Source organism: Mesoplodon mirus (genome assembly GCF_964341445.2).
Source record: "Mesoplodon mirus genome assembly, chromosome: 1".
NCBI classification, from domain to species: Eukaryota; Metazoa; Chordata; class Mammalia; order Artiodactyla; family Ziphiidae; genus Mesoplodon; species Mesoplodon mirus.
Window position 1 is genome coordinate 13,205,258 of NC_138976.1, and position 25,227 is coordinate 13,230,484.

Genomic DNA, 25,227 nt, shown 5'->3' on the forward strand with positions numbered 1-25,227 from the left:
GGCTTCCAACGCTCTTTAATGCCCACTGTGTGTTGCATTGATCAGAGAAGCTCTTTACCGCTTGCATCGGGTCATTCATTCAACAAACATCAGCAAAAAGTGCTGAGGCACCAAGACAGACGGACACCTGGGTGTGACAGGGGAGCACAGGAGGATGAGGGGTGCTGGGAGCACTTGTTAGAGAGTTCCCTGGTCTGGGGTGGGGACTGGAGGCAGAGGGTGAGGCAGGAGGCCCAGGGTGGGGCTGGCAACCGGGCCGGGGTGTAGGGTGCGAACTAGGCCGCGTGTGGGCAGGGGTGAGATGGAGACCGCAGATGTGAGGAAGGGGCGGGGGTTGTGGAAGGAGAGGGAGTCGTGCTTGGGCATCTGGGTGGCTTGGCTAGAGGAGGAGGAAAAGGAGCCTCCCAGAAGAGTGAGAAGGGACAAGGATGGGGGGGAGGGGCATGAGGGTCACATGCTTGCCGGTAGTGAGAGATTCCAACAATGACAAATGCAATAATAATAATCACAGTAATAACCACCAATGTCAGCTGAGGGTTAACTCTGCCTGAAAGGGTCTCGGACTGTTTTTTAAGCATTAACTGTTTACTCCTCCTAGTAACTTGTGAGACAAGGGCTATCGTAATCATCCCATCTCACAGATGGGAAAACTGAGGCTGGGGGAAGTTACATAATTTTCCCAGAGCCACATACTCCCTGGTAAGTGGCAGGGATCTGATGCAGGTGGGCTGCCAGTCCAGGGACCCTGGCCTGAGCCACCCACTCCCAGCCCACCCCACTAGGGCCTCTCAGCCCGGAGGAGCAGGGAGCCTGCGCCCGACATCCCGCATTCAGCAGTTAGGGCTCCTCTGGTGGCCTTGGCCAGAGCAGTCTGGGGCAGGGGGTGGTGCTGAGGAGCACGTGGGCGGTGAGGGACCCGGGCTGCCCTGATGGAGCTCGGCTGTGAAGGAGCAAAGGCTGGGTGTGCTGAGGGGGTGAGATGTGGAAGGGATGGAATGGCAGGCTTGTTGAAGGAGGAGAAGCGCCCGGTGGAGGGGCTGAGCGGTGTGTGTGGGGGAGTCCCCAGGCAGGCGGAGGGCGGGCGATGCAGACCCCAGAGCCACCTGGCCCCAGCGGGGAGCTGAGGGAAGGAGGCAGAGCTGAAGCACCAACACCAGTGGACCTGGAGGGGCCTGGAGGGGCCTGGAGGGGCCTGGAGAGCCTTCGGGAGCTGGAGCCTCACTCCTCTCGCTGCCCCCAGGTCTGTGCAGCTGAATGGGGTGGGGGGGAGCTCTGCGGGAGGGGAGGGGGCAGGGCTGGAGCAGGCAGGCCCAGCGGGAGGGAGGCAGAGAGACAGAGACAGAGATTCAGCAATACCTGAGCGGGTACCATCCATCCCCCCCAAGTTGTCGGAGGCCCAGTCTGGGAGAGGAGCCCCAGAAGATGGGCACAGACACCCCGACTGGGCCCACCACAGAGCTGACCAAAGGAAAAGACTGAAGGGTCTCAGAGCCGGAACCCTCCTAGGCGCCCTGGCTTCCAGGCCATGAAGTTGGCACAGAGGCTTGGTCAAGGACAGTCTCACCAGGAGAGAAGGGTCTCTACTGTCCCGCGCAGGCTGGTGGGGGAGGGGTGTGGAGACCAGGTACCAGGAGAGAGACCAGGGACAGACCTGGGACAGCCCCAGGAGGCTCCCGGGTCAGACCCTGAACTTGGCAGCCTGGGCTTCGGGAGGCCAGAGCCCACCCTCCCTGCAGACTTGTCTGGCCACCTCCTGGTTCAGCCTCACGCTGTGTTCCAGGTCCCCGCCCCTCCGCTGCCCTCTTTCTCCATGCTGAACATTCCACCATTAGTAAAGGCGGGGGAGGCCATTTATCTGAAATTTGGGTCAAGGGAGAGAGAGTCCTGGGCAGAGGTGGGTTGGCGGCTAGGGGACCGGCACCTCAGCCATTTCAGGACCTGTGGTCCCCTGAGCTGGCTTTTCCGGAGCACAGCCTCCCTCATTCTGGTGCCGAGTCTGTGGTACCCCGAGGTGGGAGTGAGGGGCACCTTCACCCTCACGAGCTCGCTCACAGCCGAGACGGAGACCCACCTGCTGGCGCTCCATCCCACTGGCGAGGCGCTCGTGCCCTCAGCACGAGTTCGTGTGCATGTACACACACGTGCACATGCACAGAGGCGCGCTGCAATGTAGGTCACCGGCTGGAGTGCCTCAGGCCTGGGGTTGTGAGGACCGAGCCATCCGGGCGGACACTTCCAGATTGGACAGAAATGCACCCCTCCCTTCGTCTGCGTCCCCCCCTGCTCGCCTGTGTCAATCTGACCCGAAGCCTCTCTAGGCTTCTGTTTGGTTTTCCCAGAATCCCCTGGCTGAGACTGCGGAACCTGACTCCATCCAGGGGAGGGGGCATCTTCTCAACGTGTGAATCTTTGTGCGGGGCTGCGTGGAGTCTACAGAAGACACAGGGGTGTGGCCCCAACATGAAGGCTTCCCAGGCATAGCCCGTGAGACGTCCTAGGACTAGAGGTGGTAATGACCAAGAGGGCACAGTCAAGGAGAGAATAGAGCAGCCTCAGCCAGTGGTCAGGGCTGGCTTCCTGGGGGACGTGGCAGGACCTTGGCTGGGGAGGTGAGTAAAGGTTTCAAAAAGCCTAGGAAAGGGAATGGTCCTGATGCAGCTGGGAAGGTCTAAGATGCTGCCATCCTCCACCCTGGAATTGGGGCCTCTCTGGAGGTCACATCTGGAATGACCATCACCGACTCTTCTACAGAAAACCACTCGATGGCCCTGCAGGCCCTTCAGACACAGCAAGTCCAGAACATCACTCCCCCTCCCACCCAGAATATGCTCTTCCACCCATGTCCCCCTCTCAGTGTGGACACCAACAGTCCTGCCACACAGGCCAGAGACCAGGTCACACTGACCTCTTTCCTCAGCCCACCCTCTCAGCCTCCAACTTTTCAATCTGGCACATGGAACAGCTCACAGTCCAGAGGTGAAGACAGGCAGGGAAGCAAATGCACTGTACTCATTGGCATGTGGCAGGCTAGCAGGAAACCCAGGGTGCCTGGGAGCTCAAAAAGGTAGTCAGGGAAGGCTTCCTGGAGGAGGTGACACCCAAGCTGAGACTGCAGGCTGAGCAGGAGTGGCCAGGTTGGGGAAGGAGTCGTGGGGGGAGCTGAGATGGGAGAGTATTCCAGGCAGGGGGGATTAGCAAGTGCAAAGTTGAGGATGGCACGTTCAAGACGGAGATTAATTGGTCATGCTGGGATAGAGAGAAAGAAGGGGTGTGCTGGAGACAAGGGCAGAGGTGTCATCCAGGAGTCAGATGGTGCACTGCCTTGACACCGTGGTAACGAGTTTAGACTCTCTCCTGCTGCACTGGGGTGCCCTGTGGGACTTTAAGATGCCTGAGAGTGGCCCCTTTAGCTGCACACAGAGGATGAGTTTGGGGGATAGGCGGAGACAGGGATCCCCAAGAGGGGGTGAGGTAGTTGTCTAGCAGTCCAAGGTGGGGCATGGCCTGAGGTGGGGGCTGGGAGATGGAGAGTCAGGGCAGATCTCAGGACCAGTTAGGAAGTAGAATGGCCCTTGAGTGGTTCTGGTTCCTCCCCTCTCAGGTCCCCATCTTCTCATTATGTAATAGGGGATGGGCAGGAGGACCCCCAAAGACCCTCTCCCTTGGACCTCCTCACACTTGGGCCCATTTTCTGTTTGCTCCAGTCTCCCCAGGCTTCTGAGGTGACCTCTTGGGAGGAACCCGCTCTGGGAGGGGCATAGCTCTAGCTTCCGAAGGCCTGGGGTGTAGTCAGCAGCCCAGGGCACATCCACCCAGTAGAAGGAACAAGCTGGGCAGTGGGAACAAAGGGCTGGACTCTGAGTGCCCAGTGGTTGGCCCAGGGAGGCCAGCCAGTGAGAAGGTGCTGAGACACACTGGGCCTCATGGAAAAGGCCCACCAGCCTTCTTGGCCTAAGGGGGACCAGAGCAGTGGTCCAGGAGCCTGGGTGTGAGTTAGGCCCCATCACTCACAGGACTGAGATTTGGGTTAGTGACCTCATCTCCTTGTGCCTCAGTTTCTTCATCTATAAAATGGGGATTAACACATGCCAGGAAATACATCAGGTGGTAGGAAAGCTTAGGGGAACCAGTCCCTGCTGCTGAGTGATTCAACAAAGATCTGCAACTAGGTACCACAAGGCAACCTCGAGGGAGGGGCTGGCTCCAGGCAGCCACCGTCCAGGACAATATAAAAAGGAATGATCTGGGAGGTGGCTACTGCTGTCCCCAGTCCTCCGATGAGAGGCGCAGAGAGCCATGTGGCCCAGACCCCGGGGAGGTGCAGCAGGATGGAAGCCCAGGCCTGTGCAGGAGGACAAGGGTGAAATGCCTTTTCTTCCTGTTAGCTGCTCTCTCCTTCTCCCACCAGGAGCCCCTCTCGTTAAGCTTCCTCCTGCTCTGCTGGGGGAGATGCAGGCACAGGGGCCACCCTCCCATCTTCCCCAGGCCTCACTCCCTGGCCTTCTTGTGCAGCCAGCTGCTCTGGCTTGGGAACAATCATGATTTAAGCCCCTCCCCGTCCGGCCTCATTGTTCTTTATTGACTCTTCTTCCTGATTTCGCCTCATCCCAGAGTCCCGTGGGGCAAGAAGTGGGGGCTCCACCCCTCGTCCACCTGCCCAGCTGGGGAAGTTCAGAGGCCCAGGCAAGGCCAGCCAGCAGGACTGAGGCTCTCCTGGGCACAGGGAAAGGCTGGGGGTCAGGATACCCAAGGGGCAGCCCAGGGTGTGCAGAAGCACAGGCGTCTGAGAGTCCTGGGTTTGAATCATGGGTGGCCCCACTAGCTTGTGGTCTTGGGCCCTTCTAAGCCTCAACTGTCTCAACTGAGCCATGGGGCCATTCCTTCCTCTGTGAAGAGCCCACAGCTCCGTGTGGAACACTTAGCACACAGCTGGGCACATAGTAAGAGCTCAGTAAGTGGAGTCCCTGCTCTGCCTTTCTGACCTGATTCCTTCACCTGTGAACTGACCTAAACTGGGGCTGTGGCCTTTCCTGTTCCTTCCGTCCCCGGAGGCCCAGCCAGCTGGTCCACAGCAAAGTCCTAGAGCAAGATGGAAGGAATCTGGATTTGGCATCCCTTCCCCACCCCAGGTAGGCTGGGCGTCCATCATTACCTCAGTCTCACAGATGGAGAAACTGAGTTTTGCTGCTGAGTTAGCTCAACGGCAGAGAGAAGAGGAGGCCCCAGGCTCTTGGCCCCGAGGAGGCAGCGGAGGCCTGATCCATCCACACAGCACAGTCTCAGAGAAGGGCCTAGTGGGCACTGGTTCAGAGCTCGGGCTCCAGATGGCACAAACCGACATAACCCTCAGCTCTGCCATTCGCTCCCTGTGTGACTTTGGGTGAGTCACCCAGCCTCTCTGAACTTGTTTCCTCATCCTGAACATGAGAATGACAACACCAGCCTTACAGGGTGGGGGAAAGGGGAAGCGAGATGATGAATGTGAGGCACGTGGCCGGCCAAATAGTTGCTGTTTTATGGTTATTTTCTATTTGTTACCAGCTGAGGCAAGCTGCTTATGACATCTTCAGCTTCCCCCTCTCACGGGGGAAGGGCCAGGGAGTGGTGACATCAGGCCCCCTGACAGCTTCCAGCCCAAAATAGCCCTCTCTTTAGACTGACCCTTTCCCGTTACAGTGGCTTCTGCACTCACTGTCCCCAGCTGACATGACATCACTGTCAGTCGTGGCTCCTGCCCTGTCCTGCTCGTCTCCTGAACTGTTCCAACAAACACTCCTAGCGAGACGGTATTTTAGGCGGCAGCTTTGGTGCAGGGACAGCTCTCGGAAAGTGCAGCAAAATGAAGCCCCCGGGCTCTGTCGCAACCTGGGTTAAATCACTGACCTCTCTGTAAGGTCTTGGTGTCACTTACCTTCCCTGAGCCTCAGTTTCCTCATCTGGAAAATGGAGCTATAACAGCAGCCTACCAGGTTCGTTGAGGATTCAAGTAGGCAGAGTGTGGGGCCTGGCCTGGAGTAGGTGCTCAGTAAATAGTACTGGTTCTTTTACGTGCAGCACCTGGAAGTTTACAAAATCACCTCATCTGCCTCCCTACAGGGCCCCCAGCTGGAGCTGATGTCCTGTGCTGGTATCATGGGAAGAAACTGAAGGTTCTGAGCTGCTGGTTCCGCCCCCAGGGTTTCCAAAGCAACCAGCCCCTTCCGGAGCTTTTATCCTGGTCGTCTGAGCCCAACTCCCTCGCCCAAGAATCATGAACTCCCCCCAACAGGTGTCCAGCCTCCCATAGTTGTATCTCATCACTCCTCTGGAGACCCCAGCCAACCCGGGAAGCAGGCAGGGCAGGACTGAGTCTGCCCATTTGTCAGACAAAGAAGCTGAGTCTGAACAAGGAGCAGGGACTTGGTCCAGGCTACCCGATGGCTGAGGGAGCTGGGCTGAGGCTCAGGCCACAGGGAGGGAAGACGGTGCCAAGTGCTGAATCGGATTTAGAATCTTAGATGGTCAGAGCTGGAGTATATTCAGGGGTGTGGAGTGCAGGACCCTCATCGGACAGCTCAGGAAACAGAGGTCCGGAGAGGAGGAGGAGGCCTGAGGGCACGAGTAAGTTAAGGGCGGGATCCAGCTGGTGCCATTCACCATTCACTCATTCATTCATTCATCCAATGAGTGTGTAGTGAGCATCTCCTCAGGGCCAGGCACTGTGCAGGACCCTAGAGATACTGCAGCAAACAAGACACAGCCCCTACTCGCAAGGCTCTCAGGGTCTCGAGTGGGAGTCAGGTCAGCGGGCAGTTGATCAGCTTCTCCCCTCCCTCAGCAATCACAGACACACAGGAAGGAAGTGATTCTCTGGGCTGGCCTTCCCGTGCGGCTCTGAAGAGCCCATGCCAGAGGGGGTCAGTGAGATCTTGTCTGGCCCTCGCCCCAATGTACTTACAGGTGGGGAAACTGAAGCCCCTCCATGACGGGCTCTGCTAGGGTCAGTGCACAGTCTCCAAGCTCCCTCCTCCTTGTCTTCCTGTCTGTGAATGTTGTGTAAAAGAAACCCCTGCTCCTGTGTTTGCCACTCCCCCCAGCTGTGGTCTGAGCCCTCGCTGGCCTTGCTCTAAGGGTCCCTCATCTCAGGACCCCCTATGGGGCTCTACTCAGCCCTGTCTACTAAGATGCCCTGAACGTGCCGGAGGCCTCCAGAACATCAGTGTCAGTGGCTGGGGACGTAGCCAAACTCCTTTCAGCCCCTGAGCACCTGATGAATGGAATTAGAGCTCAGGATATCCACCCGACGGAAGGGAGTCTTGCCCTGCTTGAAGCAGGGAAGGGAGGCCCAGAGCCCCAACCCCAGCTGTGCCTCTCCCAACCCTGTCCCCATAGAGGCTCCTGGGCCCCCTAAGGAGCTCAGCTTGCCAACCCCTGACCAGAAGCATCACCCTCACGGGAAGTTTCTCCAACCTCCATGCCTTTGCACCTACTGTTCTCTCTGCCTGGAGTGCCTTTCCTCACCTCTTTGGCTAGGCCAACCGAATCGTCCAGTCACTCATTCACAAGTATCTGTTGGATGCTTACTACAGGCCAGGCAGAGAGCTATGCTCTGGGGACAATGGCTGTCAGGGAGCTTAGAGGTTAGTGGGGGATACAGAGGTTAAACACATGCACATACCATAAGGTGTAGTGCAACTAGGAACAGGTCCTATCAAGGAAAAGAGAGAGTAGAAGAGTGGGATCTAACCTGATGGACTGGGGGAGCATGATCTAGGGAAAGCTTCTCTGAGGAAGTGACTTTCAGTGGAGACTCGGAGGAGGAGGAGGAATTAGCTCAGTGAAGACTGAGAGCAAGAGGCAAGGAAACCACATGTGTGAAGGCCCTGGGCTGATAACTAGCTTGCTGAGTGTGGGGAAGGTCAGATCACTATGGCTGGAGCCTATAGAGGGAGGGGGTGAGGGCAGAAGAGTCAGATCATGGAGGGAGGCAGAAGATGCTGACCTTGGTGACAGGACCGTGTGGGTAACAGGTAGCGGGAGGGGTCCAAGAGAAGGAACCAGAAAAAGAGACTGCGAATAGATGGGAGAAAATCAGGAGAGTGGCCTAGCCCAGAAGCCAGCTGAAGAAATTGTTTCAGAAAAGAGAGAGTCATCCTCTTCTTCGGTGGAGGAGTCACCTCCTCCGGGAAGCCTTCCTGGACTCCACATGTGGGGTTAGGGGTTCCACGGGGCCCTGGCCTTCCCCATCAGAGAGCACTTACTTCTCTCTCCCAGACTAGCCTGGGAGTGTCACAGAGACAAGGTTTGACTTACCTCTCCAACCACAAAACTTAGTCCAGGACCTGAAAGTAGTATTTGTTAGATGAACAAATGCAGGACCTGGGCTTAGAGAGGAAGTGACTCTGAGGCCACAGCTGTCCCTTGTCCAGGATGGCCCCTTCAGCATGGGGACATTCCCAAGGACTTCCTGGGCTCCCTTCCATTCCTGCTTGCCCCTTTCCTAAGGAACCCTCCCCTGTCCCTTGTCCTCTTCCTCTCAGTTTCCAGGCTCCTCACTGCCTGACCAGCTTCCAGAAGGCCAGCCACAGGGGAAGACAAGGATCTGATGGTGCATGGGCCCTTCAGTTAGGGGGCAAGCGGTCTCCGTTTCCGGGGCCCCTGGGCTTACCCTGCCCCAAGCCTGCCACTAGCAAACCCAGGGGACAGCAGGTTGGGACTGTGGGTTCCTGAGAGACCACTGGGTGCCAGGTGGGGAGATGGAGCCCCAGAGGATCTGGAGTCTTGCTTGGCTCTGGGTTGGTCCCCCAGACAAGGGTCTGTGCCCTCCGTGGGGTAGCATCCCTGTGCCAAGCTTCAGGTGAACATCTCTGGAGACCAGCAGGCGTGTCGCACACCCCAGACTGTCTGCCCCCACCTCCCCCCAGGAACTCATCACTCTGAGCCCAGTATCATTTGTCTCCCATTGGAGCCTGGGAGCTCTTCCAGGGCCAGGGCCTCCATCTCCCTTTTCTCCCCTCCCTCTCTCTTTCCTCCCAACCTTCACTAAACACAAACTGTTTCTTAGGCTTGAGTTCTTTATTCCAGCATCCCTGACCCGACACAGAGCCTGGCACGTGGGGGTCACTCGGCATGCGTCCACTGGCCACCCGACCGTCTTAAGACGCCAGGCCAGCAGGCTGCCAAGCTCCCCCGAGGGGTGCAGCTCCAAACGTGGCAAAGGGCCCCTCTCCCTGGAAAGAGCTGAAGCTGGCAGGAGGGAGGTAATTTGGCCTTGAATCTGTGCCCGGCGGCCAGGCCTGGCTGCTGGTGGGGCTTGGGGGTCCAGAGGGAGAAGAAAACAGTTTTCTTAGCAGGGACCATGGTCCCAGGAGGGTCTGGGCCCCCAAAAGGCGGATCCAAGCTGGGGTGAGGCCTCCCTTGACTAGCCCTCCTCTCTGAGGCCAAAAGGGCCCTCTCCCTACTGAGCCCTAAAACCTGCTGGCCCCCCAGGGCCCCCCCCCAGTCCCTCCTGCCCTCCTGCCTCTCTCCTTTGCACAACACAGAGGTGGCCAGAGCGCCCCAGGCGTCCTAGCCAAAGGTGCACAGCCTGGCTAGGCTGAGCAATGGGGTCTTAGTTCCCTGCACCCAAGCCTGCAGAAACTGCCCCGGCCGAGCCATTCCGAGCCTTACAAGCCCCTGCCGTGGGCTCCAGACAAGTTGCTCTGTGCCAAGCAACTTTTCCCTAACAATCTTCCCGGGGTTTGCAGGGAGCCTGCGTCAGGGGCAGCTCCCAGGTGGCAGCCCCTGGGGCCCTGCAAAGCCCGGAGTGCTTACAGCTGGGCTTTAATTACAGACTGCGTTCCTGTTGCCTGGTCCATCTATATTTATCTGCAGGATCTCACTAATCAAACTCCCCACGGCACCCGGCAGGCCTGGGGACAGCGAGTGAGGCAGACAGGCAGGGGGGCTGCAAACTTCCTTCCTTTCCTTCTTGTCCAGGAGCAAAACAGAAGCCGCCGAAACTACCTCTCCCTCCCCCGACATTGCCAATGCCCGGTCCAAGGGGCTGCCCCAAGCCCCGTTCCTGAACCCTTCAACTCTGTGCCATAATTCCCGGCACCCAGGACCCCCAGGTCCCAAGACCAGGCAGTGCCCATCTTCCTCCCCGCTTTAACTCGGATTCCGGCAGCCAACAGAGAAAAGTCTGCCTGAGCAGCGGCTGAATCCCCAACTCAGCCACTTTGCCGGCGCTTGTCTTACCGAAGGAGTCGTCTTGGTCCAGGAGGGAGTCGGGCTCCATGGCGTGTGCGCCCCCAGCCCCTGGCCCCGCCTGATTTATGAACCGAGGCTGTCTCCATGAGCGTCTGGGTTTCTCCTTTTGTATTCCATCTGGCGGCTTTTCCAACTAGATGACTGGGTATTCCTGCAAGCAGGCCCCTTTCCAGCCCTCGCCTTCATACAGTACATTTAAAGTAGCAGTAACCTCTTTTTCCTCCCCCCGCAGCCCGGCTGGAAACATTAGAAGGGACCGAGGCAGCGAGATGTCTAAAATAGGAAGACGCCAGGACGGTTGGCCTGGCTGCCTGCGACGCTGGCTGTGGGGATCTGGCCCCGCTGTGCAGATGGAAAAGCTAAGAGGTAAGGCTGAGCCTGGGCTGAGCATCTGGAAGCTGGCTCTGGGGCCCAGGCGTCTGTGGGAAGGGGGGAGGCTGACCCACCCGTGGGAGGGCATGCGGGGTCCGCTCTGTTCACCGCCCAGCGCCCAAACCCCAGGGGCTTCTCCCAGGCTTTGCTGGAACCTCCCACTCAAATCTGTTCTACAGACATTTCCTGCGGTGTGGGGGATGCAGAAATTGACTCATCCATCCATTCAGTCAGACACTAAAAATTTTTCTGGAACATCTACTGGGCGCCAGACACCATGCCAGGTGCTGGGTTTGCAGTGGGGAGCAAGTGGCAGCGTCTGGTCTCTTGGAGCTCACAGGTAAACAGGTTAGTGCAGCGCGTTGTGTGTGGTAAGTACTGTAGGAGCATAAAGAAGGGCTGGCTCACCTGGATGGGGGAGGTGGTCAGGGAAGGCTTCCTGGAGGAATAGGCCCCTAAGCTGGGACCATATGGATGAGTAGGAGCTAGCCAGGTGACAAAGGAGGGAGTGTGCCAGGTGGAGGGAGTGGCCTGTGCAGAAGCTTCAAATTGAGAGGGTACTTGGGGTGTTTAGTGACCCCCAAATAAGTTCCGGCTGGTTGGAGCTGCGGTCACGGCACAGGTGGCGCAGAGAGACAGAACCATGGAGAGAAGCAGCGGCGGGTCGGGCAGGGTCTCATGGGGGTATGGTTCTCAGGTTTGACCCAGGGGCTGACCCACGGGAGTGACACATTCCCGGTTGTTCTTTAGAAAGGCCTCTCTGGCTACTGTGTAAGAGGGCAGACGCTCGGGCAGGACTGGACTGGGGAGGCTGTCAAGTCCCCAGGGGAGAGGGACACGTGGCCTCTGCAGGAACAGCTATGATAACGCTGGGTACCACTCACTAAGCGGCCACCAGAAGCGGGCACCATTCCGAGCATTTCCCACATGGTCTCAGTCACTCCTCAGTGACCCCTCTGGCAGAAACCCTGCCTGTCCTGTTTTGCAGATGAGGGCAAGGCTGCTTAGAGAGGGGAGGTGGCTTGTTCGAGGCTCGTGAGTGGCCTCCAGACCAGGCCTGGACCCCAGAGAGGTCACACCCTTGGTGCTGGGGGTAGGGGTGGGGGCGGTGCTGGGGGAAGACAAAGATGCAGTAATTCAATCCACATCGGACCCAGAATACAGAACAGGGCCCCGGGCTTGCAGGAGAGGGAGTGTGTCTTTTGGGCCCAATCAGGGGAGGCTGCCTGGGTGAGGAGGCAACTGAACTGGACAGAGAGAGAAGAGCAGGATTTGGATGGATGAGCTAGGGTAGGTGCGGGCATCCCAGGCAGAGGGAATGGCACAGGCAAAGGCACGGAGGCAGGAAGGCAGCACGCAATGGGAATGACAGACAGCTGGGAGGATGTCAGGGCAGATGACCCAATTGGGGCTGGAGCAAGAGCACCTGGAATGAAGGCCTGGGAGTGTGGGTTTGGTCCAGGGAGCTCCAAGCAGCCTCAGAAGCCCTCTACTCCGGAGAAAGGGCTGCATTCCAATGGATGCCTGGGTATCCCTGCAAAGGCCCCTTCCCAGGACGCTCCTTACCTCTCTGCACTTACAGCAGGAGAAAACTTTCTGCTCCCCGCAAAACCACTGGAACATTAGAAGCTGAGCCTCCGTGACCAGATTTTTGGAGACGGATCTGCGGCTGAGGCAGAGGGGACATCAAGAGGACAGAGATGGGGGAATTCCCTGGTGGTCCAGTGGTTAGGATTCTGCGGTTCCACTGTAAGGGGCACAGGTTCGATACCCAGTTGGGGAAACTAAGATGCTGCATACCGTGGGGTGCAGCCAAAAAAAAAAATTGAGTATCTGTCAATAAAAATTTTTTTTAAAAATGAGGAGGGAACTTCCCTGGTGGCACAGTGGTTAAGAATCCGCCTGCCAATGCAGGGGACACGGGTTCGAGCCCTGGTCCGGGAACATCCCACATGCCGCGGAACAACTAAGCCCGTGCGCCACAACTACTGAGCCTGCGCTCTAGAGCCTGCAAGCCACAACTACTGAGCCCATGTGCCACAACTACTGAAGCCCGCACACCTAGAGCCCATGCTCCGCAACAAAGAAAAGCCACCTCAGTGAGAAGCCCGCGCACCGCAACAAAAGAGTAGCCCCCGCTCGCCGCAACTAGAGAAAGGCCGTGCACAGCAACGAAGACCCAACGCGGCCAAAAATAAATCAAAATTTAAAAAAAAATGAGGAGGGAGATGGGAGACAGAGAGATAAGCCAGGAGGCTGGAAGGAGGGCCCAGGCCAGGGGTGGCAGGGAGGGAAATACCCACCTGGCCCCCTCCCAGCGACCCACTGCTGCCCAGCTGCTCCCAGAGCAGCCAGTGGCTGCTGACGTGGTTGGCCCAGCCTGACAGAGTTGGCCCTCCTCTGTCACCCTTCACCACCCCTCCTTGGATGACAGATCCCAGCTCCCAGCCTCCCGCTGCCTTAATTACAGGGAGGTCAGGCCCTACCCAGGCAGCTGCAGGCACCAGGCTCCCTGGATCTCTGATTCAGTGGGTGTGGAGGGCAGGCTGCAGTGGGGCGGGGCGCGTCTAGGAGTGGTGGATCGGGCCCCTGGACCACCAGTCAACAGGTGAGTTCAGGTCCAGTTACACCACCACCACTTCCCCAGCTCTCTGGGACCCCAGGGGTTCTGGGAGTTCCAGGATTCCGGGAGCTATGGGGGCCCATTTGCACACATGCACTGTGGTCCTTTTCTAGTTATAGTGTGATGGGGCTGAAATTGACCACCTAGGTTTCCAGACTCTGCTGCTTAGTAGAAGGGTGACACTGAGCTAGTTACTACGCCCCTGGGAGTCGCTTCCTCATAGGGTGGTCGTATGGATTAGATGTGATAAGGTGCATCAGGGCCTTAGGGCAGGACCAGGTGGGTGAGTCTTAAGCACTCAATAAAGGGTAATGCTCATCCTTATCCAAACTTTTATCATCTCCACAGTTTATAAGGGAGGTGTGGGGGATATAGGCCCATTTTACAGATGAGGAAACTGAGGTTCTGAAAGTAGGGACTTACCTTAAGGGTTTCACAGTGAAGCTAAGGATGCACCAGGCTGTGCCCCCAGAACCAGCTGAGAACAGGAGGTGGGGCTTGGTGGGAGGGGGACCTGGGCCCTGTTCTGGCTGTGCCTCCAGGTGGTGTGAGCCTGGGCCAGGTGCTTCCCTCCCTGGACCTCGCTTTCTCACAGGTCAAGGTCAGAGTAGGATTAGCCTGGCAGCTCCCACCCTCTCAATCCATTTCCCTCATTTTGTGAATTAAACAAGCAAAGGCATGGAGGCAAGAAGGTAGCATGCAATGGGGAGTGACAGGGACTGGGAGAATGTCAGGGCAGGTGTTTAAGTGCAACCACCGCTCCAACACTGCGGGGATTCCTCTACAATAAATGTGTCTCCAGCACTGGGCTCTGCTTCCTTCCTTTGGTGACACAATGCAAACAGACCTATCATCTCCCATTTAGTGGCTGCACAACCTTCCCCCCTTTGGCTGTGCTGTACCTGATTTGAGCCATTCCCCTACTGATGGACACCTAGGTTGTTGCCAGTTCTTCACGAGGACAGACAACACTGCAGTGAACATCTGGAACATACTCTGTGCATATCTGTCTCATGCCCTCCCTAGGGTAAAACCCTAGATGTGAGATTTGTGGGTCAAAGAGTGCCAGCCTTTGTACATTCCTGGCATGGCAGCAAAGCGCATTCGAGCCCCATCTGGTTCTTTGGCTTGTTCTGCCAACAGTGACTTTGTACCCAGCCCTGTGCTAGGGGCTGGGATGGCCATGTCCCTGCTCTCGTGGGGCTGGGGGGGGCATGGGGGGGGCACACACGCCATCAGATGGAGAATTAAAGCAGGGCCACACGACAGAGCATGACAGGGTGCCGCTTGTAGTCAGGTGGTCAGGGAAGGCCCCTCGGAAGAGGTGACAACTGAGAAATGACCTGACCGGCAGTTTCGGGGAACAGGAGGAGCTATGGAAAGGGTGCTGAGGTGGGAGTGAGCTTGGAGAGCAGGAGGGTCAGAAGGATGGTCAGCATGGCTGGGGCTGGATGGACAGGCAGGAGAATGGTCCAAGAGAAGAGCAAAAGGTCACAGTGGCCACTTCATAGAGGGCCCCATGGGCCAGGGGAGTGTGGGAGCCACTGCAGGTCGAAGCAGGACAGTGACATGAAAGGCTCCCCCGCTGCTGTGTGCAGAAGGGCCTGAAGAGGGGCAGAGTAGACATGGGGAAGCCAGAGAAGACCTGGCTGCCATCTTTGAGGCCAGAGACACTGGGACTCCACTAGGGTGTTGGGGGCAAGGATGGAGGCAAGCAGATGGATTTCAGGATACGAGTGGGGCCCTTGGGTCAGGCAGAACCATCAGATGTGGAGGAAGGGAAAAGAGACATCCAGGATGGCTCAGACTTTTGGCCTGAGTGGCTGGGTTGGCCTACAGAGCTGGGGGAGACCCGGGAGGGTTTGGGGATGGTGATTTCGAGTCTGTTGTGGGAATTTTAGACAGCCACGTGGAGGTGTGGAGGAGGCCCTCCTGGCTGCAGGGTCAGAGGTCAGTGGAGAAGCTCCTGACACAGCCCAGCGCACTAGTCCCCTGCACTGCCCTGTTCCAGCAGCGGCAGGAATCCCCTGGTTCCAGAGGCGACCCGTTGCTCCATGTAAAAATGGGGAGGGGGAAGGGTAAGCTGTGACAAAGCGAGAGAGTGGCATGGACATATATACACTACCAAACAGTAAGGTAGATAGATAGTGGGAAGCAGCCGCATAGCACAGGGAGATCAGCTCGGTGCTTTGTGGCTGCCTGGAGGGGTGGGATAGGGAGGGTGGGAGGGAGGGAGACTTAAGAGGGAAGGGATATGGGAACAGATGTATATGTATAACTGATTCACTTTGTTATAAAGCAGAAACTAATAAAAAAAAAGGGGGGGGGGCTAGGTAGTCCCTGATGGCACCTGGCCCAAGTCGGCCTGCGGGGAGGACAGTCAGCAGGAGGGAGCATGGCCGTGGGCACAGGAGAGAGACAGTGGGCACCCGGCGGTCAGCTTGCTCCCTTCTGGGGAGGACAAGGCCAGCAGATCCTCCCCACTCACTCTTTCTGCCCCCACCACGCCCAGGGCTGGGCCAAGCCCGGGAGCCTGGCACATAAAGGAAGAATCAAAACTCAAAGATCTAAAAGCTAGAAGCCGGTAAATTGGGGCTGGAGGAGGGAGCCGTCTGCTCAGCAGAATCAGAAAAGCCTTTGCAGAGGAGGGCCCAACTGAGCTGGCCCGGGAAGGATGAAGAGGAGTTCGCCTGGCAGACACTAGGAGGAAGGCAGGCAACACTACTGCATGTACCAAGGCACAGAGACATCCAGCATCCCCAGCGGTGTGAGCTTGCAAATTCTCTTCTCCAGGTTCTGATTTTCTAGTTAAACCCTGCTGTCCATGGCCAGATGGGGCCCATGGGGGGCCCACGGTGTCTTTTTCCTCTTGGGGCTCTGAACCGGAGTGGAACCTGACCCCAGGCTCGGACCCTCTCCCAACCCCACATGGCTCCCCTCCAGAACACAGACCAACGTGGGCTTGAGTCCACTTTGGAGCATCCTGGCTGGTTTCTCAGATGAGGACAGATAAGCCTGCCTGGGTCCAAATCCCAGCTCCCCATTTACCAGCTGGGTGACCCTCGGCAGGTGACTTTACTTCTCAGTGCCTCAGTTTCCTCATCTGTAATCAGGAGAGTCCCTGGAGGGCTGGTGGGAGAATTAGTGAGCTAATATGGGTAGAACTTAGAACAGGGCCAGAGAAAGCGCTCCGTAAAGCTAAGCGCCCTCAGCCCTCAGCACAGCTTTCAAGGCCCTCCTGCGTGGTCTGGGCCCCCTCATCTCATCTCCCTCCCTCTCCTCTCCCCACTCCCAAGCCCCCCACCCCCACCCCGCCCCAGACCTATTGGCCTTTTCTTTGAACTGCCCCTCACACTCTTCCCCCAGGGCCTGGCCATTTCCTCTGCTTGGAGTGAGAGTCCCCCACATCTTCACCCACTTCTGTGTTCAGGTCTCCGACCACCTCTCTGAGATATCATGCCCCCTGCCACTCCCCTCACCCCACCCCTGGCTTTAGTTTTCTTCCCGGCCCTTTGGAGGGCTATCACCTGACATTGTATTATATATTTATTTGCCCATTTATCTGCCAGCCCCTGCTTTCATGCAAGCTCAGCGCTATACCCCCAGCACTCATCAGAACAGTCCCCAATGGGTCCAACTGAAGTGGACCCCCAATAAACGCATGTGGAAGGAAATATTTGTGGAAGGACTGTGTTAGCCGTGGTTGTTATTTCCCCTACTGCCTCTGCCTTGATACGTTGGCACAGCATCCAGGAGCTCTCACTGAGTTCCAGGGCCTCTCATGTCCAGACAGTCCTGCGTCTTCATGCTTATCTGCTTGGACTGGGTCTTCCCTTCTCATTAAGGGCTGGACCCCCAGGGCCAGCTGGCAGGAGGGAAACCAGAGGGTCTTCAACTTGGGAGTGGGGTTGGGCTGTACTGTGAGCCTGGTACCCTGTCTGCTTCTTGCACCAACTTTCCCAAAAAGTTTTCTGAGTCCATTTCACAGATGGAAAAACTGAGAGGCTACACTGAGTCCGTGAGAAGTGGCAGAGCTGGGGTTTGAGACCTTGTCTGCCTGATGGGAAGACCCTACTGGTGCCATGCCACTGTAGCACCCAGCAGGGTCTCCCAGCCAAAGAGGAAAGGAGCGTGTCTGGGTAGAGGTGACAGGGAGGCTCGGAGGTGGGACAGGGTTGGAGAGAACTGACAGACCAGCCTTGGGTCTGCTCCCCGGTGGTCCCACTTACATCCTGGGCCCTTCCAAGCATCTGTCCTTCTCCATCTCCTATGTTTAAGGAGAGGGTCGCTTGGCTTTTTTGGCTCAAAGGCCACGAAACTGAGGGCTGATACCTTTTAATAAGTTCTGAGCTAGCCGGCAGGGGGCAAGGGCACATTACAGGCCGGCCCTGTCACTGGCTCCATGGGGGAAGGAGGGTCTTCTTCTGATGACAGCAGCCCCCTCCCCACGCCCCACCTCCACGTGCATCCCCATGCCCTCCCTCCCAGGGGATCCTAACTGCATCGTCCTGGGGAAACCAGGACTCAGAGAAAGCAAACGCTCATAACCTCCCAGCCAGGAAGCTGCAGGAGCAAGGCCTAGACTGTGTGGCCCTGGCACCGCACTGCTGGGCCGGATTCGAAATTTGAGTCCTTTGTGGCGCTGCTGGGAAGGTTAAGTCACTTGCCCCCAGTGGTCACACAGTGGATTCCAAGGCCCGGACTCTCAACCACAATGAGCTGTAGGCTTCTCATCCTGCAAATGTGAAGCCGAAGTATCATTAAAGAACCTCAGACCTTTCCAGGAAGAGAAGCAAGCTCTAAATAAAGGCCGGCAGTTAGGGGATTTCCAGGGCCAAGGGGACGGCAGGGATGGTGGCCTGGGGTCCTCAAAGTTCCTGACATCATCGATTTTGTGACGAGCTATGGGGCTCCACGTGGGACATCCTGGCTGCTGGGTCCCAGGGCCCTGCCGTGGGTTCTGGGAAAACCTGGAGACACGGGCACGCCCTGCCTTCCGGCAGCAGGGGTGAGGCAGGCTGGCATGATGTGAGGGGGCTCTTCAGCAGCTGGCAGGGATAATGCTCTCCATCCGCCTCCTCCCCTAGCCCCCAGAACGTGGCCTTGGTGGTGCCCAAGTGCCTGGTCATCGAATCCCAGGCTTCCCAGAGCCCCAGGTTGGAGGCTCATCCAGCTCATCGCTCCCCCCACCCCCACCAAACAGGGCAGGAATCTTCTCCATGACATCCTTGCTCCAAACTCTGCTTGCTTACCTCTCAGGATGGGGAACTCCCTCCTTCCCAGGAAGTCAGTTGCCTCTGATTCCTAGTAAGGTCCTTCCTCAATGGAGTCATGCTGTGTCTTCCTGGTGCTGCTCCACATGGGTCCTGGCTTTTTTCTCTGTGGCCACAGAGTGACTCTGCCTTGGGGGAAGCCCCTGGGACCAACCATCAGAACCCCTCACATGAGCTCAGCCCTCTGCACTACACCTGATCTGCACCCCTCCTCATGCTTCCTGGCTAGTTTTCAGGTTTTGTGGTGAGTCAGGAAAAAACCCAAGAAGGCTGGAAGTGTTTTACCGACACAGCATGATGGTAGTCATGCAATTCAGCAAACTTTAGCCAGAGACTCTGCCAAACGCTGGAGACACAGAAATGAATCAGAGTCCCTGCCCGGGATGGTCCACTAGGATGGGGGGAGGGAGGGCAGGGAGGGACGCCCAAGGCACCAGCCAGGAGGGGATGGGTCAGCCCCACTGGTCACATGGGGGGTTGGAAACCATCTTTTAGGATGGCTAGTTTTCCAGCAGATAGACAAGAGGAGGGACAGAGAGAGAGCATGTAGGGTAGAGGGACCTGAGAAAGTAAAGGCCAAGTAGTGGGACCACATAACTGACTGATTTGCTTGGGATAGAAGGTACTACGCATCAGGAGTTAGCAAACTTTTTCTGTGAAGGACCAGATGGTCAATATTTTTGGCTTTGCGGGCCACATAGCCTCTGTTGTAACTACTCAGCCCTGCCATTGCAGCTCCAAAGCAGCCCTGGACAATACATCAATGAACGAGCGCGGCCATGTTCCAACCACAACTTTATTTGTTGACCCTGAAATTTGAATTTCATATGATTTTCTTGTGTCATGAAATAGTACCCTGCTTTTGATTATTTCCCAGCCATTTAAAAATGTAAAAAGCATTCTTAGCCCGCAGGCTGTTCAAAAACAGATGATGGGCTGGATTTGGCCCACAGGCTGTAGTGTGTCAACCCCTGCTGTATGGGTTTGGGAAAGCTGGGAGACTGGGCTTGAAAGTTGGGTAGAGGGCCTTGAATGCCAGGGTGAGGCTCTTTTTTTTCTGTTTTTTTTTTTTTATTAGAGCCTGATTATAGATCCCACGGCCACCACTCTGGCTGATGAACTCACCACTAACCCGTCAACACCCCCTCCACCCAACCCAACTGCCATCAAACCATCGCCTGCCATCAAGAAGCTAGAAAAACGTGTGTTTAGATCAAGGGCTAAAACATTCATAGGGTCAACTGTCCAGTTACACAGGAATACAAACTTATTGTTAAAAGTCGATAAAGAAGTATATAGACTAATAAGGAAATTTCCCCTCCAATCCCACTCTGTACCCCACGGATGACCATGGTGAGGAGGTGGGTGAGTGTGAATCCAATCCCCTTCCTATGCACATGGACACACAGACACACACACACAGAGTATGTGCTTATTCACACCACATATGGCTCATCCTATGATTGTTCTGTGATGTGCTCTTGTCACTTACCAATCAATCCTGAATCTTCGCATCTCATCACATGGATCCATCCTCTTTGATTTTTGTATTGGCCACCAATTTCTGTGTGGTGTGCTGTGCCACCATCACCCAGCGGGCCTCTACTGAGGGACATCCAGGCTGGCCCCCGTTTTACACGATTACAAGCACACACATCTATTTCTGTGCACCAACGATAGTGTGTTTGTTGGAGACATTTTCAGAAGCAGAATTGCTGTGTCAAAAGGCATGAGAACAGACAGAGAAAGACAAATATCATGTGATATCGCTTATATGTGGAATCTAAAAAAAATGATACAAATGCACTTATATACAAAATGGACCCACAGGCATAGAAAACAAATTTATGGTTACCAAAGGGGGAAGGGAGGGGGGATAAATTAGGAGTTTTGGATTAACATATACACACTGCTATATATAAAATAGATAAACAACAAGGACCTACTGTATAGCACAGGGAACTACACTCAGTATTTTTTAATAACCTATAACAGAGAAGAATCTGAAAAAGAAAAAAATATATATACATATATATATGTATAGCTGAATCACTTTGCCATACACCTGAAACTAACATAACATGGTCAATGAACTATACTTCAATAAAAAAATAAAATAAAATTTAAAAAGGCATGAGAACTTAAAATTTGGATTAGTGTGGCATACTGGAGCAGTTTTTCCTCACTGCTGGTAGTAAGCACTGCACATTCTCTGGGGCTTGGGGAAGTCCTACAGGCGCCAGTCAAGATCTGGGACCTCAGCATCTCAGGTGCTCCAGAATGACTCTAGAGCTCAGATGTCTCCAGGTGGACAGACCTGCCTTTTCTTGCAGAGTCAGACCTAGGACAATACTACATCAACATCTTGGTCCATCCCTCTATCCACCTATCCACATAGCCACCTACCCATTCATGCAACCATCCACCCGTCCATCCATCCATCCATCCATCCATCCATCCATCCATTCATTCATCCCTTAATCACCCATCCATCCATCCATCACTCACCCATCCAGCCACCCACCCACCCACCTACCCATCCACCCACCCACCTACCCATCCACCCACCCATCCATCCATGCTTTCAGTATTTGTTGAACACTGATGATGGCTTGAGTACTCTGGCATTGGTGGTGAATACAATCATATTCCTGCCTTCTTAGTCTTCACTGTCTGGTGAAAGAGGGTCTACACATGCCAGATACTGAGAATACAGCAGGGAACACAAGAGGAAAAAAATCCCTGCTTTCCAGGATTTACGTTCTAGGGGAGGAGACAGATAATAAACACAGAAGCAGACAGGATAGGTGGGTGATGATAAGGGCTACTGAGGAAGATAAGGCAGAGTGAGGGGCTCGGAAGTCCTGGGGGTCAGGTTGTGTGGAAACAGGTGAGGGGAGAGCTGCCTAGAGCAGAGCTCTAGAGCAATGAGGGAGGGAGCTGTGCAGATATGGGGGGTAAGAGTGTCAAAGGCAGAGGGAACCGCCAGTGCAAAGGCTCCGAGGTGGGAATAGCCAGAGAGGCAGCATTGGGGTCAGTGGGAGAGCAGGTCAGCTCTGGGAGGTCTTGTAGGCAGGGAAAGGCGTGGCTATCGCTCTGAGTGATGAGGGGCCTGTGGAAGGTCTGGGGAAGCTGCTGGGTTGGGAATAGACTGAAAAGGCCCAGGGCTAAAGCATGGACCAGGGTCAGGAGGCCACCGAACCTGACCCCACAAGAGGTCTTGGACAAGGCGGTTGGGTGGAGGTGATGGCAGGGCTGGGGAGGGGTGTACTTGAAGGTAGCCGCGGGCTTGCCCCATGGATGGGATGTGGGATGATAAAAAAGAATGAAGGACGACACCGAGATTTTTGGCCTCATGAACCAGAAGAATGGGGACGATGGAAGAGGAGCAGGTGGAGGAAGGAGGCTGAACCAAGAACTTGATCTGAACGAGGTGAGTTGGAGGTGTGCCTTAGCCGTCAGTGGAGAGGTGAGGGGCAGCTTACGGGGCGGAGCCTCGAGTCGGGGGCGGGTTCAGGCTGGAGACAGAAACACGGGGCTGGCAGCATGCAGATGGGATTGAAAGTCTGATGCCAGCCCCAAGGGAGAGAGGAGATGGAGTAGAAAAGAGGTCTGGGGGCCCACTCCCAACATTAGAGGGCAGAGAGATGCGGAAGAACCTGTCAGGAGAACTGAGAAGCAGCAGCCAGCGAGCAGGAAGAGGAGGAGGGCAGGGACCCGGGAGCCAAGGGGAGGAGGGCTTTGGGCCACGAGGGCCTGCGGTGATGCTGAACAGCAAGTGAACTGGGGACACAGCACTGACTACCGGCTTTGGCAATACGGTGCCACCTGGGCAGAAATGGGGGAAGCCCAGGTGACCGTGGGAGCCCCAAGGAAGGGCACTGGACCAGGGAGGGCTTCCTGGAGGAAGGAGTGTCTAAGCGGGAGCCTGAGGGACACATGACTTGTTCATCAGGTAGCAAGGCCAGGAGAACAGTCACAGCTTGTTTGGGGAACTGAAAATAAGTCTGGCTGTAATATGGGGTGCGGGAGGGGTGGGGGCAGATGGCGAGGGGGTGTTATCCTCACAGGACCCTAGAGAGGTCGACAAGGCAGATGGTGGGGTCTTGATTAGAGACCAGGCTTTGGTGATTAGAGAGGGAGGAGGGGGGTGGTAGCCTGGGAAATAGGGAAACAGGAGGAGAAGCAATTTGGGGAAGGATGATGAATTCAGAGAGGTGGAGGGTGCTGATGACATTCAGCGGAGACGTCCAACATCAGCGGGGCATGTGGGCTGGACACTGGGGTCTGGGAGGTGACCGCATGTGGAGGAAGGATGCTGCACAGAGCTGGGTGGAGCTGAGCCACACACCCGCCTCTTTCCTGGTGCTGCTTGAGGTCAGCGTGTGTCCAGTCGCCCTCTGTGTGCTGTGGAGGGGCCCCGGCAGCCTCCAGCCATCGCGGCTTATTTCCCCAGCAGCAGAAGTCCAAGGGCAGCCCAGCGGTTCCTCTGGATGGGCTGTCGTAACTGCCTTATCCCTCCCACCTACATCCCATTCACAGCCCACAAAGCACCTTTGCCACGCCCCCTTGGGACCTCAAAAAGAAGGGGCCCCCATCATTCGATACACGCTCACACTGTTTCACGAAACCATAATTTATGGAGCAGGTGCCATCCTGGCCCTGGGAAAGCAACGATGACCCAGGCAGACAGGTCACAAGGGACCCACCATCCAGCGGGAGAGGCAAGCAATCAATATGTAATTAGAGTCAAGTGTGGTATTAGGAGAAGGTGGCCTGGCGGCCCGTAGGGGTCAGAGGGGCTTCTAGGAGGAGGCAACATTTAAACCATAGGTGTGAAGGATGCGACAGAGTTAGCCAAGAAAAAAGGGGTTGGAAAAGTGTTTGAGCGAATGGGAACAGCATGCAGAAGGCTCAGAGGTGAGAGAGTGCATGACAGGTGGGAGAGAAAGAAAGGATTCAGTGTGATGGAGCACGGGGTGCAGGAGGCGGCTATGGGTTGGGGATGTAGTGGTGGTGGTGAGGAACCTCAGGAGGCAGCTCAGGAGCGTGGACCTTCTCCTGAGGGCAGCGGGGAGCCATGGCGTGTCTTAAGCAGGTGGTGACTTGCTCAGATTTACATGTGGGAGAATTTGGGGACGGAGACCAGAAACACCCAGTCTCAGCCCAGAGAGACCCAGGATCAATCGTCCAAGGCAAGACCCTCCTCCACCCTCTTGCAGCTCCCTTGACAGGTGAGGTGTGTTAACATGGCTTGCACCCCTCCATGGACCTAGAACTCACTACCTCTGGAGACATGTCCCAACGATGATTTACCGAGCCGCTTGAGAGCTCCACAGGCCCTGGGAATCCGGTCTGGTCACTGGGATACCCGAGGGCACTGAACTCAGCGCGGCGAGGTTGGTTGGGCGGCACCACGGCTTGGATAATGGCCCGGCGGCTGGCGCCGAGAGGCTCCAGAGCCACCTACGGGGCGATTGGTTCGTGGCGTGCGAGCGTTCCCGACGCCAGCTGGTGAGCATGTCTCAGGACGCTGAAGAAATAAATCTGTTCACGAAGATGCGCCACTCCGTCCCCACCGCGACGGCGGCCCACTCACTCCCACCATTACTCACGCCCCTTCCGGGAGCAGCTGAACCTGCCCCGCAGCGCCATCGTGTGGGCGACGCGGGTCAGGACATCAGGAGGTCGGTCACTCAGCTCCAGGTGCGGAGCGCTGGGCAGAGGAAAGGAACCCACATCCAGAGAAAAGATCCCACATTGCCGTGGAGCAACTAAGCCCGCGTGCCATAACTACTGAAGCCCGCGCCTAGAGCAACAAAGAGTAGCCCCTGCTCGCCACAACTAGAGAAAGCCCAAGTGCAACAATGAAGACCCAACGCGGCCAAAAATAAATAAATAAAATGAAATAAAATGAAAAAGAAACAGAAAATAGGGCTTCCCTGGTGGCGCAGTGGTTGAGAGTCCGCTTGCCGATGCAGGGGACACGGGTTCGTGCCCCGGTCCGGGAAGATCCCACGTGCCGCGGAGCTGCTGGGCCCGTGAGCCATGGCCGCTGAGCCTGCGTGTCCGGAGCCTGTGCTCCGCAATGGGAGAGGCCACAACAGTGAGAGGCCTGCGTACTGCAAAAAAAAAAAAAAAGTTCAATATAGCAGGCAGATACAACGATTCTAAATTTGCATGTCACCTCAACAGGTATAAAGCAAACCCCAAAAGAACTAAAAGGAGAAACAGACAAATTCACAATCTGTCTTTCAGTAATTGATGGTACAAGCAAATAAAAAATGAGTTAAAACTTCAAATATCTACGGGAACATCGCAGAAGTGACGAACGGATGCTTTGGCCTCGGGGCAGAGGCCAGGCAAAGGTACTCAAGGTAGTCAACCTGGGGCTGAGTACCTTGACCTTTTGTAGACAGTACCTCCAGCCCCATCCCTGCCCCAGGTGGAAAGATTCAAACCTGGTAAAAGTCTGCTCCTCTCTGAGCTTCAGTCACCTCCAAAGAAGGCAACCAGACCTGCCTCCCAAAGTTGCTGGGGCAGCATTGGGCCAAGGGGGAAGAGCAGGCAGGCACTGGAGCGGACAAGGGTGGGGCTAGGTGGGGGCCCTGTGTGTGACAGGACACTCCCTGGGGTTGCGTTCTCCCAGACCTGGGGGCTCAGAGCCAGGAGTGGGGGAAGGGATGCGGAGTGGACACTGGAGACTGGCAGCTGGGGGAGCCTTGGTCA

General features: G+C 56.2%; 1 protein-coding gene across 2 annotated transcripts in view; it reads right to left on the reverse strand.

Moving 5' to 3' along the window:
* The window catches only part of DAB2IP (DAB2 interacting protein), a 196,951-nt gene extending 186,524 nt beyond the window's left edge, over positions 1 to 10,427 (reverse strand). For both annotated transcript variants that reach the window (XM_082625373.1, XM_082625372.1), the window contains exon 1: positions 10,219 to 10,427. In XM_082625373.1, the coding sequence (XP_082481499.1) occupies positions 10,219 to 10,258 (40 nt within the window). In that variant the 5' untranslated portion in view covers positions 10,259 to 10,427. The remainder of the gene's footprint in view (positions 1 to 10,218) is intronic.
* Positions 10,428 to 25,227: the final 14,800 nt, after the last annotated feature.